Source organism: Myotis nattereri, assembly GCF_964212035.1.
Source record: "Myotis nattereri genome assembly, chromosome: 8".
NCBI lineage: Eukaryota > Metazoa > Chordata > Mammalia > Chiroptera > Vespertilionidae > Myotis > Myotis nattereri.
In genome coordinates this window covers 30,326,987-30,342,968 of record NC_138083.1, presented here as the reverse complement: position 1 = coordinate 30,342,968, position 15,982 = coordinate 30,326,987, and the positions used below count along the sequence as shown (strand labels likewise).

General features: G+C 42.5%; 1 protein-coding gene across 1 annotated transcript in view; it reads left to right on the top strand.

Annotated features, from left to right (window-relative positions):
- Positions 1–10,367, top strand: part of PANK2 (pantothenate kinase 2) — a 34,586-nt gene extending 24,219 nt beyond the window's left edge. Inside the window, exons 4-7 of the mRNA XM_081096810.1 lie at positions 1,238–1,414; positions 5,195–5,318; positions 6,854–6,979; positions 9,285–10,367. Coding sequence (XP_080952936.1) covers positions 1,238–1,414; positions 5,195–5,318; positions 6,854–6,979; positions 9,285–9,335 — 478 coding nt within the window. The 3' untranslated portion in view covers positions 9,336–10,367. The remainder of the gene's footprint in view (positions 1–1,237; positions 1,415–5,194; positions 5,319–6,853; positions 6,980–9,284) is intronic.
- The last annotated feature ends 5,615 nt before the right edge of the window (positions 10,368–15,982 follow it).

Genomic DNA, 15,982 nt, shown 5'->3' with positions numbered 1-15,982 from the left:
TTTAACACTGAGTTTTTAGGTATTGCATGTAAGTATACCTTTAAGAGTCTGTTTAAAATTATGTAAAAAATAAAACTTTCTCTGGGATTATGCAAACAAATGTTATTTCTGTTTGAAATTTCTGATTTCATGACCTACTTTTCTTTAATCTGTATTGCTCCACGTTTCTTAGAATGTCTCATCAGCAGACTCATTAAGCCCGTAGTCCCTGCCCTCAGACAGTGTACGATGTGCATATACCATAAAGAAGCAAAGCTCAGGGGAGTGTATAAGGAGAAGGCAAGGCAAGAGCCTAGATTTTGTACAAGCGTATAAACACATGTGCCCAGGTGTGCGGCCCGAGGATGATGTGAAATTTAGAAGTTGAGATATTGAGCAACAGAAAAATGATTGGGGGAAGGTGGTTTGAAAGGGAGAATTAGGTGGCAGATGAGAAAGGAATGCACTTTAAGGATCAGAGGTCACTTGAAGAAAAACTAGGAGGTGGGAATGGGGTAAACAAGTTTTTTAACTGGTGTGAGTTAAGGAGTGAAAGAAATAATTTTTTGGAGAAAAACACATTCATGGAAGAGTTCTTGTTGGGTAGGGGGCTGATGAGCCAGGGTGACAAGATGCTTGAATGAGAAGGAAAAAAAAAGATGCTTGAATGAGGATGGCTTAGGGCAGGGGTGGGCAAACTTTTTGAGTCGAGGGCCACAATGGGTTCTTAAACTGGACCGGAGGGCCAGAACAAAAGCATGGATGGAGTGTTTGTGTGAACTAATACATGTTAACACTGCTGCTGGTGAAGGAGCGGAGGGGAGAGCAAGAGAACCCTCTGCTCTTTTGGCTCCGCGGGCCGGATAGAACAGCCGAACGGGCCGTGGTTTGCCCACGGCTGGCTTAGGGCATGCACTTGGAGAGAGAAAGGGAGGAGGCACCAACGTGGTCTTAGGTGTGCGGGGCTGGTACTACATACTTGAGGTTTCTCGAACTCAGCAGATGCCCAGACTGAACAGGAGACATGGTGGAGAGGTGGGCCCTGTATTTTGCCATGTTGCTTGTTGGTGCACATGAATGCATACCTTCAAGGTGTCTATTAGGGACCTGTTTTTATCTTTTTACAGACTTCTCACTGGTGGCTTCTGCACGATTGGGTTGAGGCAAGAGTAGATTGGCATGTGAATATGGTTTTATAGTTCATAAATATTACCTTCCTATTGTAAAAAATGTTATAATCATATTTGTTTTCAATCAGTCTTGGAGGAGGAACTTTTTTTGGTCTCTGCTGTCTGCTTACTGGCTGTACCACTTTTGAAGAAGCTCTTGAAATGGCATCTCGTGGAGATAGCACCAAAGTGGATAAACTAGTCCGGGACATTTATGGAGGGGACTATGAGAGGTTTGGACTGCCAGGCTGGGCTGTGGCTTCAAGGTAAGGGGACATGTGTTCTCTAAGAGATGCAGAAAAAAAATACTAAATATTGGGTTGCCCTTGCCAGTGTGGCTCAGTTGGTTGGAGCGTCATCTGTACACCAAAAGGTGGCAGGTTTGATCCTTGCTAGGGCACATATCCAGATTGCAGGTTCCATCCCTGGTCAGGGCACACGCGGGAGTCAACCCATTGATGTTTCTCACATTGATGTTTTTTTCTCTCTCTCAAAATTTTAAAAAAATTGGGTATATCTTTTTCCTTTTAAGCAGCTTTACATATTATAAAGTCAACTGTTAAATGTGCCCAATTTATTGGTTTCTGGTATATTTACAGAATTGTGCAGTAATTACCACAATCCAATTTCAGAACATTTTTATCATCCCAGAAAAAAACCTGTATTCATTAGCTGTCACTCCACATTCCCTACCCTACAGTCCCTCGTAAACACTAATCTATTTTCTGTCTCTATAGATTTGCCTGTTCTGGACACTTCATATAAATGATATCATACAATATGTGATTTTTGTGACTGACTTATTTAGTTTAATGTTTTCAAGATTCATCCATGTTGTAGCATGAATCAGTATTTTGTTTTTATTGATGGATAATATTTCATTGTATGGATATATAACATTTTATTTATCCATATATCAGTTGATAAACATTTGGGTTATTTAAACTTTTTGGTTACGAATAATGCTGCCAGGAACATTCATGTACAAGTCTGTGTGGACATACTGTTTTGCATTCTCTTGGGAGTATACCTAGGACTGGGATTGCTGGATCATGTGGTAACTCTTGTGTTTAATCTTTTGAGGAACTGCCAGACAGTTTTCCACAGTGGCTGCACCATTTCACAACCCCACCTGTAATATATAAGGATTTAAATTATCCACATCCTTGCTGACACTTCTTAGTGTCTTTTTGGTTTAAACTACCTTAAAGATGTCAAGTGATCTCTCCTGGTTTTGATTTGTATTTCCCTAAGGATGACTAAGGATGTTGAATATCTGTCTATGTACTTATTGACTATTTGTCTACCTTTGGAGAAATGTCTGTTCAAGTCTTTAGCTCATTTTGTAGTTGAATTATTTGTCTTTTATTATTGAGTTGTAAGAATTCTTAATATGTTCTAGAAACAAGTACTTTATCAAATACAATTTTGAATTTGCACATTTGTCATTTGCAAATATATTTTCCCATTCTGTTAGTTGTCTTCACTTCCTTGATGGTGTCCTTTACAGCATAGATGTTTTAAATTTAAATAGATAAAAAGAAGTACATCTTATCTATGTTCTCTTTCCTTGCTTTTATTTATTTATTTATTTATTTATTTATTTAATATATTTTTATTGATTTCAGAGAGGAAGGGAGAGGGAGATAGAGATAGAAACATCAATGATGAGAGAGGATCATGGATCAGCTGCCTCCTGCACACCCCCTACTGGGGATTGAACCTGCAACCCAGGCATGTGCCCTTGTCAGAATCGAACCTGGGACCCTTCAGTCCCAGGCCGACGCTCTATCCACTGATCCAAACCAGCCAGGGCTCCTTGCTTTTATTTTTGGTGTTACATATAATAAATTATTACCTAACCTTAGAATATGAAGATTTATTACTTTTGTATTTTCTTTTAAAAGTTTTATAGGGTTTAAAAAAATATATATATATATTTTAAAAATATATTTTTTATTGCTTTCAGAGAGGAAGGGAGAGAGCAAACATCAATGATGAGAGAGAATCATTGATTGGCTGTCTCCTGCATGTCCCCACTGCGGGGGATCAAGCCCGCAACCCGGGCATGCGCCCCTGGCTGGAATCGAACCCGGGACCCTTCAGTCCGCAGGCTATCACTCTATCCACTGAGCCAAACCGGCCAGGGCTAAAAAAATACATTTTTATTGATTTCATAGAGGAAGGGAGAGAGAGATAGAAATATCAATGATGAGAGAGAGTCATTAATCAGCTGCCTCCTGCACGCCTCACACTGGGGATCGAGCCCTCAACCTGGGCATGTGCTCTGACCAGGATTCAAACTGTGACCTCCTGGTTCATAGGTCAACGCTCAACCACTGAGTCACGCTGGCTGGATGAGTTTTATAGTTTTAACCCTTATATTAGGTCTATGATCCATTTTGAGTTACTTTTTGTGTATGGTGTGAGGTAGTGGTCCAAATTCATTCCTTTGTGTATGGATGTACAGTTGTCCCAGCACTATTTGTTGAATAGATCATTCTTTCCCTATTGACTTCTCTTGGTCCCTTTGTTGAAAATAGTTGTTCATAAATGTATAATTTATTCTGAACTCAGTTCTGTTCCATTGGTGTTTGTCATTATGCCTTGATCACTGCAGCTTTGTATTACGTTTTAAAATTGGGAAGTATGAGTCCTGCAATTTTTTTTTCAAGATTGTTTTGGCTCGTCTGGGTCCCTTAACTTTCTGTCTAAATTTTAGGATCAGCTTGTCAATATCTGCAAAAAAGGGCAGCTAGGATTTTGATAGGGATTGTGTTGAATCTGTAGATCAATTTGGAGACTATTGCAGCTTGACTATAGTCTTCTGACTCAAGAAGATGGCATGTCTTTCTGCTTAGTTAGGTCTTTTCTTTCACCATTGTTTTTGTAGTTTTCAGTGTAGAAGTGTTATACTTTTGTTAAATATATCTCTAAGTATTTTGTTCTCTTTGATGCTATTGTAAGTTGAATTGTTTTCTTAATTTTATATTTTGATTGTTTGGAAATAAAATTTTTGTGTGCGCATTGGGGCACATGGTTTTTAATAATAGAAAAGGCAGTCATACACATGCTTGTTTACTAATTTTAGGTACTTTGTAAATGCTGTAGATTTCATTTTCTGTGTTTGCAGCATTTGCTTATTGGTAATTACTTCATTTTCTGTTTGGTTGGGTTTGTTTTCTGGTCACAATTATTAATGTAGCAGTTCTACAGGTCAGGTGCTTTGAAGCTCTTAATCTTCTAGAGCAGTGGTTCTCAACCTCCCTAATGCCGCGACCCTTTAATGCAGTTCCTCATGTTGTGGTGACCCCCAACCATAAAGTTATTTTCGTTGCTACTTCATTACTGTAATTTTGCTACTGTTATGAATCATAATGTAAATATCTGATATGCAGGATGTATTTTCATTGTTACAAATTGAACATAATTAAAGCATAGTGATTAATCACAAAAACAATATGTAATTATATATGTGTTTTCCAATGGTCTTAGGCGACCCCTGTGAAAGGGTCATTCAGCCCCCAAAGAGGTCGCGACCCACAGGTTGAGAACCGCTGTTCTAGAGAAATCTGAAACTGTTCGATTACTCTGGGACTGGTTGGCTATAGTTTGCTTTGTTAGGATAAAGCAGTTTACCAGATTTGAATGTGACCCTTTAACTGAATGGAACAGCTGGGCAGTTGGGAGGAATTGATTGCTAATAGAGGTATCTTTCTGGAACTTTCCCTGGTTGCAGAAGGAGCAGTGGTGCATTACAGTGCATCTGATGAGATCTAACAATATGTGCATATCTGGTATCAAAGCTCAATATATTTCAGTGGAAACCACAAGGAAAGCCATTTGCTCATTCAGAATGCTTGAGGGTTCTCTTTGAAGTGGTATTTCTCTTTGAGCAGATGCTCCTTTTTTTTTTTAATGAAAAGTTTGAAGTTTTGAGTAACATTGCTCTAAAAGTCACTTTTATCTTAGTAAAGTAACATTCGAGTTCTGTTGGGCTGTGTTGCCTTTGGTTTATCAAAGGGATTTTTTTCTCCCCATCACAGCTTTGGAAACATGATGAGCAAGGAGAAGCGAGAGGCTGTCAGTAAAGAGGACCTCGCCAGAGCAACTTTGATCACCATCACCAACAACATTGGCTCGATAGCAAGAATGTGTGCCCTTAATGAGGTAAGGGGGCATGAATTTCTGTGGTTGCTCTGACAACACCCTAAGTGGGCCCCACCGTGTATACAACATCTGTTTTGCCCAAATGGGTCTAATTGTAGTCATATGTAGTGGAGTTAGTTTCATTGGAGAAGTTAAAACTCTTCACATGTAGATTAATCTTAATTGACTTTTTTCCCCCTTACTGAAAATAAACACTGCTGCTATCTAGAAGGCAGGAAGGTAGCCAGCATGCCAGGTGGTGGGGGGAGTGCTGTTGGGTGGTGATGGTGGCTAGTGACGCTGAATCTAGGCTCCATGCTCATGGTGGCGCTCTCGCACTCCGGAAGGAATCCAGAGGAAGTCATGGAAGCTGGGAGATGACTGAGCAGGCCAGGCACTGCCCACCCTGCTCCCCTCCACCGCAGCAGAGCTGTCTTTGTGCTTTCAGCTTCTTTACAGTGCTGCCTTGTGGCATTCGGGTCAAGCAGCATTGTACAGGGCTATGAAAGAACCGAGAATGGCCTTCCCTTGGGAATCCAGTTGGTGCAGTTTCATAGCTTGTCCCTATTTATATATTTTTGTTTAAAATTATTCTTTTAAACAGATAAGGTAGACATGTGGCTTTAAAAAGGAAATCTTAAAAGGTACAGAAGAATTGTTTCATTTTAAATTAAAAGTCTGTATCAGCAAGTAATTAAAAAAAATTCTTCATTTGACTATGTTAACACTATTTTCTTTATTGCATGTTCCCTTTCCTGTGCTTATGTATTTAAGATTTTAGTTGGTGTACATTTTCTATTTTTTACATAAATATAAATTTCATGGCTGTATGATTTGATTCCTTTTTATATAAGTCATTGGCATTTGGTTGCTTGCCAATGACAGCTCTGTGGTAAAGCATTGTAAATGTGAAACTTTTCCTTGGTGAATTTTATTCTTGATAAGGGACTTAATCAGGAGTGAGGTTTTTCATCTAAAGACTATGACCGTGTTATGAATCTTGATAGGTATTGCCAAGGTGTTTTATTTGCACTAGGGCTATACCAATTTAGATCATTTTCGGCAATAAATAAATGGGTCAGTTTTACCACAACTTGACTAATACTGGGGGTAGAATTTCAGTTAGTTGTTTTGCTGATTTATAGGTCTAAATTTTTTACTTTCTTTTTATCACTGGTGAGGTTGAATTTCTTTTCCGTTATATTTATTGTATAATTTTGCCTATTTGCGTCATTTTCCTTCTTTGAATTGGGTCTTTTTCTTTTACTTATCTGTATAAAACCTTAATAGTAGTTATTGTTTGTCATATTTAATACACGTTTTTCCTATCTGTTTTCTCCTGTGATATTTTCTGTCATGCTTTCAAGTGGGTCCAGAGTTGTGTGGGCATCAAATTAAGTAGTCCTGGATCAATTGGATTAAATATAAATACTTCTTTAAAATCAGAAGTCAATTTGCTTCTAAAAACTATATGCACATGGTCTCTGTTTGGAGTAGATTTTATGAGAGAACTGAAATTAAGATGAAAACTAATTGTCTTCTTTTGATGTGCTCAGAATATTAACCAGGTGGTATTTGTTGGAAATTTCTTGAGAATTAATACGATCGCCATGCGGCTTTTGGCATATGCTTTGGATTACTGGTCCAAGGGACAGTTGAAAGCACTTTTTTCGGAACACGAGGTAAGCAGACTTATTTCCTGCAGTATGTTACAGGGCATGCAGTTCACATTGTGCTGGAATTTGAAGTAGAGGTGAAATAGTACTTACATATTTTTGTAATTATATGATATTGGGTTTAACTTTGATTGTAATGTTTAAAAGCTCTTTCTTACCCAATTCAGTGCAAGGTAGAGTTTTGGTTAATCTCATTGTGAGCTTCAGCAATATTAAAGAAGTCTTCAAAAAAAAACAACATCTATTATTGATTTCAGAGACAAAGGGAGAGGGAGAGAGAGATAGAAACATCAATGATGAGAGAATCATTGGTCGGCTGCCTCCTGCATGCCCCCCACCGGGGATCGAGCTGGCAAACCGGGCGTGTCCCTTGACTGGAATTGAATGTGGGACCCTTCGGTCTGCAGACTGATGCTCTATCCACTGAGCCAAACCAGCTAGGGCAAGAAAGAAGTCTTAACATTCAGCCATATTTCTGAGCCATCATATTTTTCCCATTGTACTTTATAAATGCACTTACTCTGGGTTCTGCTCTTTTCCATTTTTTGATGTCAGTTTTTATGTATTGATATTTTCACATGCCATTTATTTAAGATGTCTGTTCTGAAAAATAGATCAGTAAAAAACATTCCAGGACTAGAACCACAATATCATAAAAACTTAATATGTAGACAGGCTAGAAATGACACAATAGAAAAGAATCATTGAGTTGCTCAACCTGATGTCTTCTTTTGGAAAATGCCTTTTTGTTTCTTCAGTTTTGGGAAAAAATAGAACCAGAACTATGGAAGGGGCTCCCTCTTTCCTCCCCTTGGTTGTGGGGCAGTTGAACGATTTCAAGTGTTGTTGGATTTTAGATAGTGGTGTTATCATGAGCATCTTTCAAAATTATATGTGCACTTTTAACAGTTTATATGAATCAACAGAAATCAAAGTAGGATGTAAAGTGCTATAGATTGCTTTTCCTTTAAACTAGCTTTAAATTTCTTTCTCTCTCTCTCTCTCTCTCTCTCTCTCTCTCTCTCTCTCTATATATATATATATATATATATATATATTATTGATTTTATACAGAGAAGAAGGGAGATAGAGAGTTAGAAACATCGATGAGAGAGAAACATTGATCAGCTGCCTCCTGCACATCTCCTACTGGGGATGTGCCCGCAAACCAAGGTACATGCCCTTGACCGGAATCGAACCTGGGACCTTTCAGTCTGCAGGCCAATGCTCTATCCACTGAGCCAAACCGGTCAGGACTAAATTTGTCTTTTAAGTTGATTAAGTTCATAGTTAAAACCCAAAGTGCTCAACTTCCCCATATCAAAAGCTTAAAGTTCAAGACATCTAACTTATTACTTCTAATGTTATATTAGTAAATCAGTACTGAGTTATTGTTTTTTATACCTTTACATCTGCTTTTTGTGAACTTTCACTTGTTTTGTTTTGCTTCATATTAGAATAAAAAAGTCATGTGTAATAGAACTTTTCTCCTGAATTTCTACCTCTTTTTGAACCTTTTCCTAGGTAGATCCTGGAGATTAATTTCTTATTTATTTTTTATGTTTTTAATCCTCACCCAAGGGTATGTTTATTATTGATTTTAGAGAGAGAGGAAAAGAGAGAGAGAAAGAGCATCAATGTGAGAGAAACATCTATTGGTCGCTTCCTGTATGTGCCCTGACTGGGGATTGAACTTGCAACCTTTTTGGTGTATGGGATGATGCTCCAACCAACTGAGCCACCTGGCCAGGGAGATTAATTTCTTAGAGTAACTTTGTAAAATTTTTTTAACTTATATCTTCATATCACAGTTATAATATGAACCCTTTATGAAATTTTGATTTTTATATTGTCATTTTTATTGCCTGCTGATTTAATTTTCCTCTCTGGTTAGTATTGCTGGTCCATTCGTCTCTGTTTTCTATTTGCATTCAGGCTTCTGACTCTTGTGTTGATTTCTGTACAAATGGAACTTAGATTATTTTAGGCTCTCTGAAGTCTTGAAATACAATTGACCCTTGAACAATATGAGTTTGAACTGTGCAGGTCCATGCATACGTGCATCTTTTTTCAGTAAATACAGTGGCCCTTTGTACCCATCAGTTTCGTAGTCATGGATTTAACGAACTGTGAATCAAAAACAGTATTTTTAAATTCCCAAACATGGATCAAAAATATTGGGCTCCGCAAAATGGGTGCTCAGAAAAGGGTGTCAGGAATTAAGGGCAGTGTTGGCTTTAACATAATCATATTTATGGCAATTTAAATAATTCTAAGGAGAGTTGCTCTTTTTTGTGTATTTTTCTTTCAGGGTTATTTTGGAGCCGTTGGAGCACTCCTTGAGCTGTTGAAGATCCCCTGATCATTACCTGGGGAAGGGGTTCCTGGAACCTTCCACAGTGGGATCTGTGAACTTCTTTTTTTTTAAGAGACTGACTTAATTTTATGATTGTGCATTACCTGAATCAAAGCAAGAAAGGACAAGTGGATTTTTCTAAGTCATCAAGACAAACCCTTAAAAATTCAGCCTAAACTAGTAGCCAGTAAGGAATGACATATATGTATATGTGTATGTATATGAAGTGGACCATGTCCATGGCAGTGAGGATTGGCTGTAATGCCTGCTGTATACTTTTGAAACTCAGTGTCACTCACTGGAGCCACTTCAGGGGAGAGCTATTCTGTGTTCAGCATGCTGTGTTTTGGGATCCTGTTGACCTTGCTAAATGTAAGGAAAGCTACTGTGTGCTATACAATCTAATCACAGTTTTGACAGTATGGCCTTGGAGATCATCTCCTGTGCATTAACTCCGGTGAGCATTTAGCCTTTGTGTGAACATATTGAAAATGTTTTATTTCAAGGTTCTGCAAACTTAATTGGGCAGGTTAGTTCAATACCTGTAACCTGGACAATTCAGCAACTTTTAGAAGGACAATTGCAGGTTACTTTATACCATAAATCCTAGGGAGGTCTCTCTGGAAAGACAGGATTTCCTCCGTGAACAGAATTACCTTGAGTATTGGGCTGATGGAAGTAAGCTACTGCAAAAGACATAATCTGGAAAACTCAAACCAGATAAAAGGGACTGCTTTTTTTTTTCTTCCCCAGGGAACTGGGGAGAGAATCTGGTTACACTTTTAGGCAAGTAGAAATCAAGGAATTGAGGTGTCCATTAACTTATGGGGAGCAGGGCGGGGTTCTTCCCACCTTTCTCACCCACTCCTGGTCTTGGCACTTAGCAGCCCCCAGGCGCAGCCCTGATTTCTCTGGTAGGCTGGCTCAAAAGGCAGCTTGAGAGACAGGTTTTGAGCTGAGTATTAATATAGATTGACTTTGGACCTTTTCTTTCTGCTGTGCAGAATAATTTTTAAAAACCTTTCCTTTAGAGACTGAGCTATGTTTGTGTCTTATTTTGTGTCTTATTTGGTGCCTGCATCGCTGTTGAAGGCAATGAAGGTTTGTATAAAGTGGTTTTTGAACTAGAAAGAAGCTCCCAGGCTCTGGGGCCGCCTTGCGCTTTCGCCCCTGTGGTCTCAGGCCAGGAGGCTGGCCTGGGAGGGTTCTGGGAAAAAGGAGGGGTGCAGAGGGCGGGGCTGGGTCGTTCAGGTAGGAGGTGCTTGGGCTGGTGCTCCTCCCTGGTCGGCTGGGATCCTTAGGCCGCCTGTGTTGGCCGCGTGGGGGCAGCAGAGGCCCGTGCCCATGTTTGTGAGGGCATGGTCATTTCTCCGATGGTGGCCACTTTTGCGCACGGTTCTGGCACCCTTGGGTTGAGGGTGCTGCTCCCTGATGCAGGCCGCAGAGCTGGAGGGACACTGCGGGAGGTGGAAATTGTAGCTCTTGGGTGGCATTTGGGTCTCCCTGCTGCTGCCCCTTCCTGGCCTCAGCCTGAGCCCCCACCCCTCACCCCCTATCCTGTCCTTTGTTCTCTGTCACCTGCAGATATTCACTTGGTGGCCCCACCTTTCCCTCACAGCCACCACCGACAGAGCTAGTACTCTTTCGCTGGAACATAGTCGTGTTTCTCGAGCCCCTCTTGTCCCAGCCGGGCTCTGCTTACTTGGGCGGAGAAGGTGGAGAAGGGGAGGGAGCATGAGCCATTTCTAGTGGAGACCCAGGCCCCACCTCCTGTGTTGTGGGTCCCGCCTGTTTTAGAGGCTGTGCCAGTGCTTTACATGGGTTGTTTCATGCAGCTGTTGTGATCTCCACAACTCAGCAAACCCGGCTGAGCGCACACAGGCAGAGTCCCCTCTCCTTTCTGCATTTGCCTTCTACCTCCGAGGGCCCAGTTGCCACTCACTTTGTGGGTGGTTCTTAGCTCACACTGTCACTCCACGAGAGGGTCTTGACAGGTCCACTGAGTCTCCTTACTAAATCTAACAGACATTTATGTCCTCGCTTTCCTCAGTTCTAACACAGTGGATCTCTTGCTTTTCCTTCTGCCTTCCAGACCCCTTTGTCTCTGCCAGCTCCAGGCACAGTCCTGCTTCCCCTAAGCAGTCATCAGCACTCACCTTGACTCTGACGTCCAAGGTACTATGCCCAGCACCTCCTCTGAGCTCCAGTCCTAAGGCAGTGACTGCCTTCCCTTCTTTCTACTTGTCTATCTCCAAGGCCATCCCTACACAGAAGTATCCACATCCTTTCCCCTGCACTCCCCCTCATCTTCTTCACTCCCTCCAGCTTGAGATGCACTAAACTCAGTCTCCACTCACCATTGCCACACCCTAGTTTAAACCACTGCCATCTTATCTCAGCAGTTGTCCTTTGCAATCTGCCCTCCAGATAGTAGCCTGAGGGCCCTACCCCACGCTCCCCACTAGAGGCCCACACGAAAATGGGAGCAGTAGATGGCCCAGTGGGGACAGGTGGATGGTTAGAGGGTTGAGTATTGGGATGTGATGATAGGATATGGGGGAGGAAGTTTCTATAAGGGCATAAGCTTATTGGGGAGGCTTGGTTTTGAGCTGTAATTGATACCAAATAGCAACTGGATATTTGGGTTGTAGATAACATACCTAAGAATGATGGTGCATGCAGGTGGGCAAACTGTAGGTGGGAATTTAGTGAATACCAAGGTAGAGTGAGAATAACAACAGTTGATGGGCAGAGAAGGGAAAGGCTGCGAAGAAAACTGAAGCGAGGTCAGAGGGGGCTGCTAGGGGCCTGTTGCTCAGGAGACGGGAGAGGAGCCCTCCAGACACCTGCATTGAGGGTTAAGAGGAGGCCCAGAGATGGCCTCGAGGGGAACAGTTTCCCCTAAGCTATGGGGCAGAAGCCGATAGATCTGCGGAAGTCCTAGCGAGGGTTGGTGAGGAGAAATAGCAGCTACCACAGGGTGACTTTGGACCAAGAGATGTTTTTTTCCTTCCTAATAGAAGTCTATTTGCAGGTCTGGGGTGTAGGGAGAGGTGTGAGGAATGGCCTCGTTCTGACACTTTACTCCCCTGAGACTAGTGCCTGTATTTTGGAAACTGCCTGTGTCCAGCCGCATCTGCAGAGCTGAGGCCAGGGCAGGTGAGGCCTCGGCTCCTCTGCTTGCTCCCTCCCTGTGGCCTAGTGCTTTACTCGTCACCTCTGACCTGCACTCCGCACGTGGGGGGACAGGCCAGGAGCGCCTTCATCACAGTCACCTGTCGCTGTGTCCTACTCACCTTGACTTTCCCACTCTTGCTACACAAGCTTACGTGGGGCGTGAGTGTCCACCAGTGGGTACATGATTAACATTAAGTAGTTTTCAAAATCTGCTCTTTATTTACATTTAAGTCAATTACATGCATGTTTTATTTTTTTGAACAAGAGTAATTAGCAAAAAATGCATTAAAACTTTAAAATAGCAATTAAATATACAAAAATATAGCTTACAAAAAACTGCGAATGTTTAAAAATATTCTGCTGCAGAATTCTTAGTGTACAAACACGTCTATGAAACCTGAGGCTCAGCATTTCATAAACCTTTTCTTGAGGGAGTTACATTATGTCTAGTGAACGAACCTCAGTGGGCTGGACTACATGGCTAAACTACCTTCCTTCCTGGCAGTGATCTGTTACCAGAGACAATGATCAGGAACACTGTCTGGGAAGACGGTGTCACCAGGAGGGACTTCAGCACTGGTCCCATCTGCCTCCTCTTTCTCTCGGAACCTGGGAGGGAAGGAGCAGACAGGGACGGTGTGCAGCTGGCCCAAGGCGCTGATCCACCAGGCTTGTACTGGCACAGGAGCGACATCACAGTACAGACAAGTCCCTTAATATTGGCAGGCTCCCTTTCTGCGCACATGCCCCTAGAGCAGGCAGGGTGTTCTTGTCCCTGTAGCCACAGAAGTGAGCCCTGGATTGGTAAGCAAAGAATGCTGATGTTTGGTCTAAGACGGAGAAAACAATTAGCATCTTGGAACAAGTGGGCTCTAAAACAACTGGAAAACTGACCAACCCTTTCTATGTTCCTCTTGATACTCTCAAATGGAAGCACATTAATCTTATCTACTAAAGAACCATGACCCAGCATATTCTAGTTATCAACTGCAAATTTCACCTAAATTTATACACTGTTAATGTAGACATGTCCTTTACTCAAGTTCTTAACAGCTAATGTGAAAGACTAACCCAGGGCCAGAGATTCATCACGTGACAGAAGGGTGGAGGTTCCCTGCCATTCCTTTTCAAGTTCCAGGTCAGGGGCGCAAAAGCACTGTGAATCCTGGGGAAACTGTGGGTGGCAGGACACTGGGAGGTGGGTGAGGACCAAGAGGCACCAGTCCATGACCCCATGGCTACCTAAAGGAAGCTTTAATTTCCATATCCTCTAGGGGCAAAAATGAACTTAAAAATATTTCTTAAAAGGTGGGGAATGTCATTGAGTGAAAAGTGTTGGGCTAGGAAGAAACTAGGGGAAGCATTTTTTAGAGTGGGGAGGGAAAAGGAGCCCGACCCATGTACCCGAACATCTTTGACTGACCACCTACTTGTTTAGCAACCTCTGAGACAACTGCCTCACAAGATAGAAAGGTGCCTCAGCCTTCCGTTGCTGCTGCTGCTTGAACTCCTGCCTCAAAAATGGGTGCTCACCTAAGAAAGCAAGAGAGTTGTTAAGAGACATCACTGGCACTCAGGCTTCCCGTGCCACTAGCCAAGATGGTGTGGGGCAGCTTGTCCAGGTAGCTGCAAAATTGCTGGGCCTGCACTGCTGCTCTTGGCTACAGAGCCGGCTCTTGTGTGTCCTGTCACAGATCAGCAAGTCTGGAAACTGGTTGTGCTCCCGTCATCTGGACATGTGTGATAGGAGTCAGGGAGGGACTGCAGTTTCTGATTTGTTTAGAAAACTAGAATTCCAGTGTGCTGCAATCAATAATAAAAAAGTCATTTTCAAAAGGAATGTGATTGTAAAAGGATCATCCCCCATTCTGGGCTCACCTTTTACAGATATTCTGACTTCTGGTACAGCTCTTCCCATATGAATAGGAATGCTCCTGAATGTACTTCAGTATCACATGAGCAAAAGAGAACACCCCCCCCTTCCACCCACACATATACATACACGTGTGTGCACTTGTATATACATAAATGACCTCTGGGAGGATACATAAGGAGCAAAACTAGATGCTCAAGGGGTGAGAAGCTGGGCTTGCTGGGTCAGGGATACAGGGAAGACAGATTTATGAACCATGGGAAGGGATTACCTATTCAGAGTTAAATTTAAAAAGATATTCACAGTGAGCAACCAATCAGTGAGCACTGTGCAAAGGCAGATGGAGGTGAGGGGAAGAGGAAGGGAGCCAGCAGACCTGGGACAACAGGAGCCCCACATGACCTGTGTGACAAACGTTGCCCATTATCAGCTCCCATGACTCAGATCTGTCACCTGCCAGGCTCTGGACACAGCTAATCCTTGCAAGGGCCAGTAGAGATAGATCCCAGTATAGTCCCTGGGTGATGGGTAAGGTAACTGACAGAAAGGCACCTGGCTGGTGAGTGACAAAGATGGTTCAAATCAGTCTGATCACTTTTTCTGTCCAGAGCTCTGGGGATGCCTCCCAGTAATTTCTACAGTCATTAAGAATAGCTTAACAGAGTGGGATGAGGCCATGGAGATGCCAGACTTTGGAGCTGGTCTGTGGAAAGGGCCTGAGGTTAGGATCCAAGGGGCTTGGCATTGGGGAAAAGACTCATTTGTCAAGACATGTGAAGAACTGGCTATATGACAATGGTGGGAGGTCCCTGGTATCCCTCAGCGCAGATGCCCTCGCCCATGGGCCACCTGTTCCAATCTGGTCATTTCTGTCTTGTTTTGCTCCCTTCCAGGAATAGGCCTAACCAACTCACAGTCTCAAAGTAAATGTAACAACCAAGAACCAAGTCCGGCTGGTTTCGTTTCATTTCTAAAACCAGGTGAACTCCAGGCTGAGTTCTATTCCACTAACCCATGGCACACAAGTAACGTCCAATCTTGGAGCTGCTTAAGATGTGTTAAGTAAAAAAAAAAAAAAAAAAAAAATATTAGCCAGTGGCCCAAAAGCAGATCAGAGTCTCCACGTGTCTACAGATTATCAAAAGGTCACCTACTCAGACAAATGTGGACAGCAGCCTCACTGTGAGGTGTGAGCCTGAGCCGAATGTATTGAGGGATGCCTCATTCTTTAAAGTCCAGATGGAAATTTACCGTTGTCACACAGTGCTGTGGCTAACCGCTGCTAGCCACGTGCAGTACAGGGAAGTGCTGGAGGAGGGCCCAAATGTGGGTGGCAAATGCATTCAGGTTGTGTTGCTAACGGCCAGGTGACAGTGGCTGTGCTGCAAAAGGACACCACACCAAGAAAGGGGAGGCGACTGAGCGGAGCGGGCACTCAGCACTTCCATGTCCAGCGCCATCAGAGTGGAAATGCTGCATTTTTAAAAGCCTCCCCACATTCACAAGTGTTGAGGTCATATTAGTGGCACCTCCTGGGGCAAAGCAGACCCACTATGGTGCCAAGTGGAGAGGGCACAGCCTTCTCAAGCTTTCCTCTAAACTG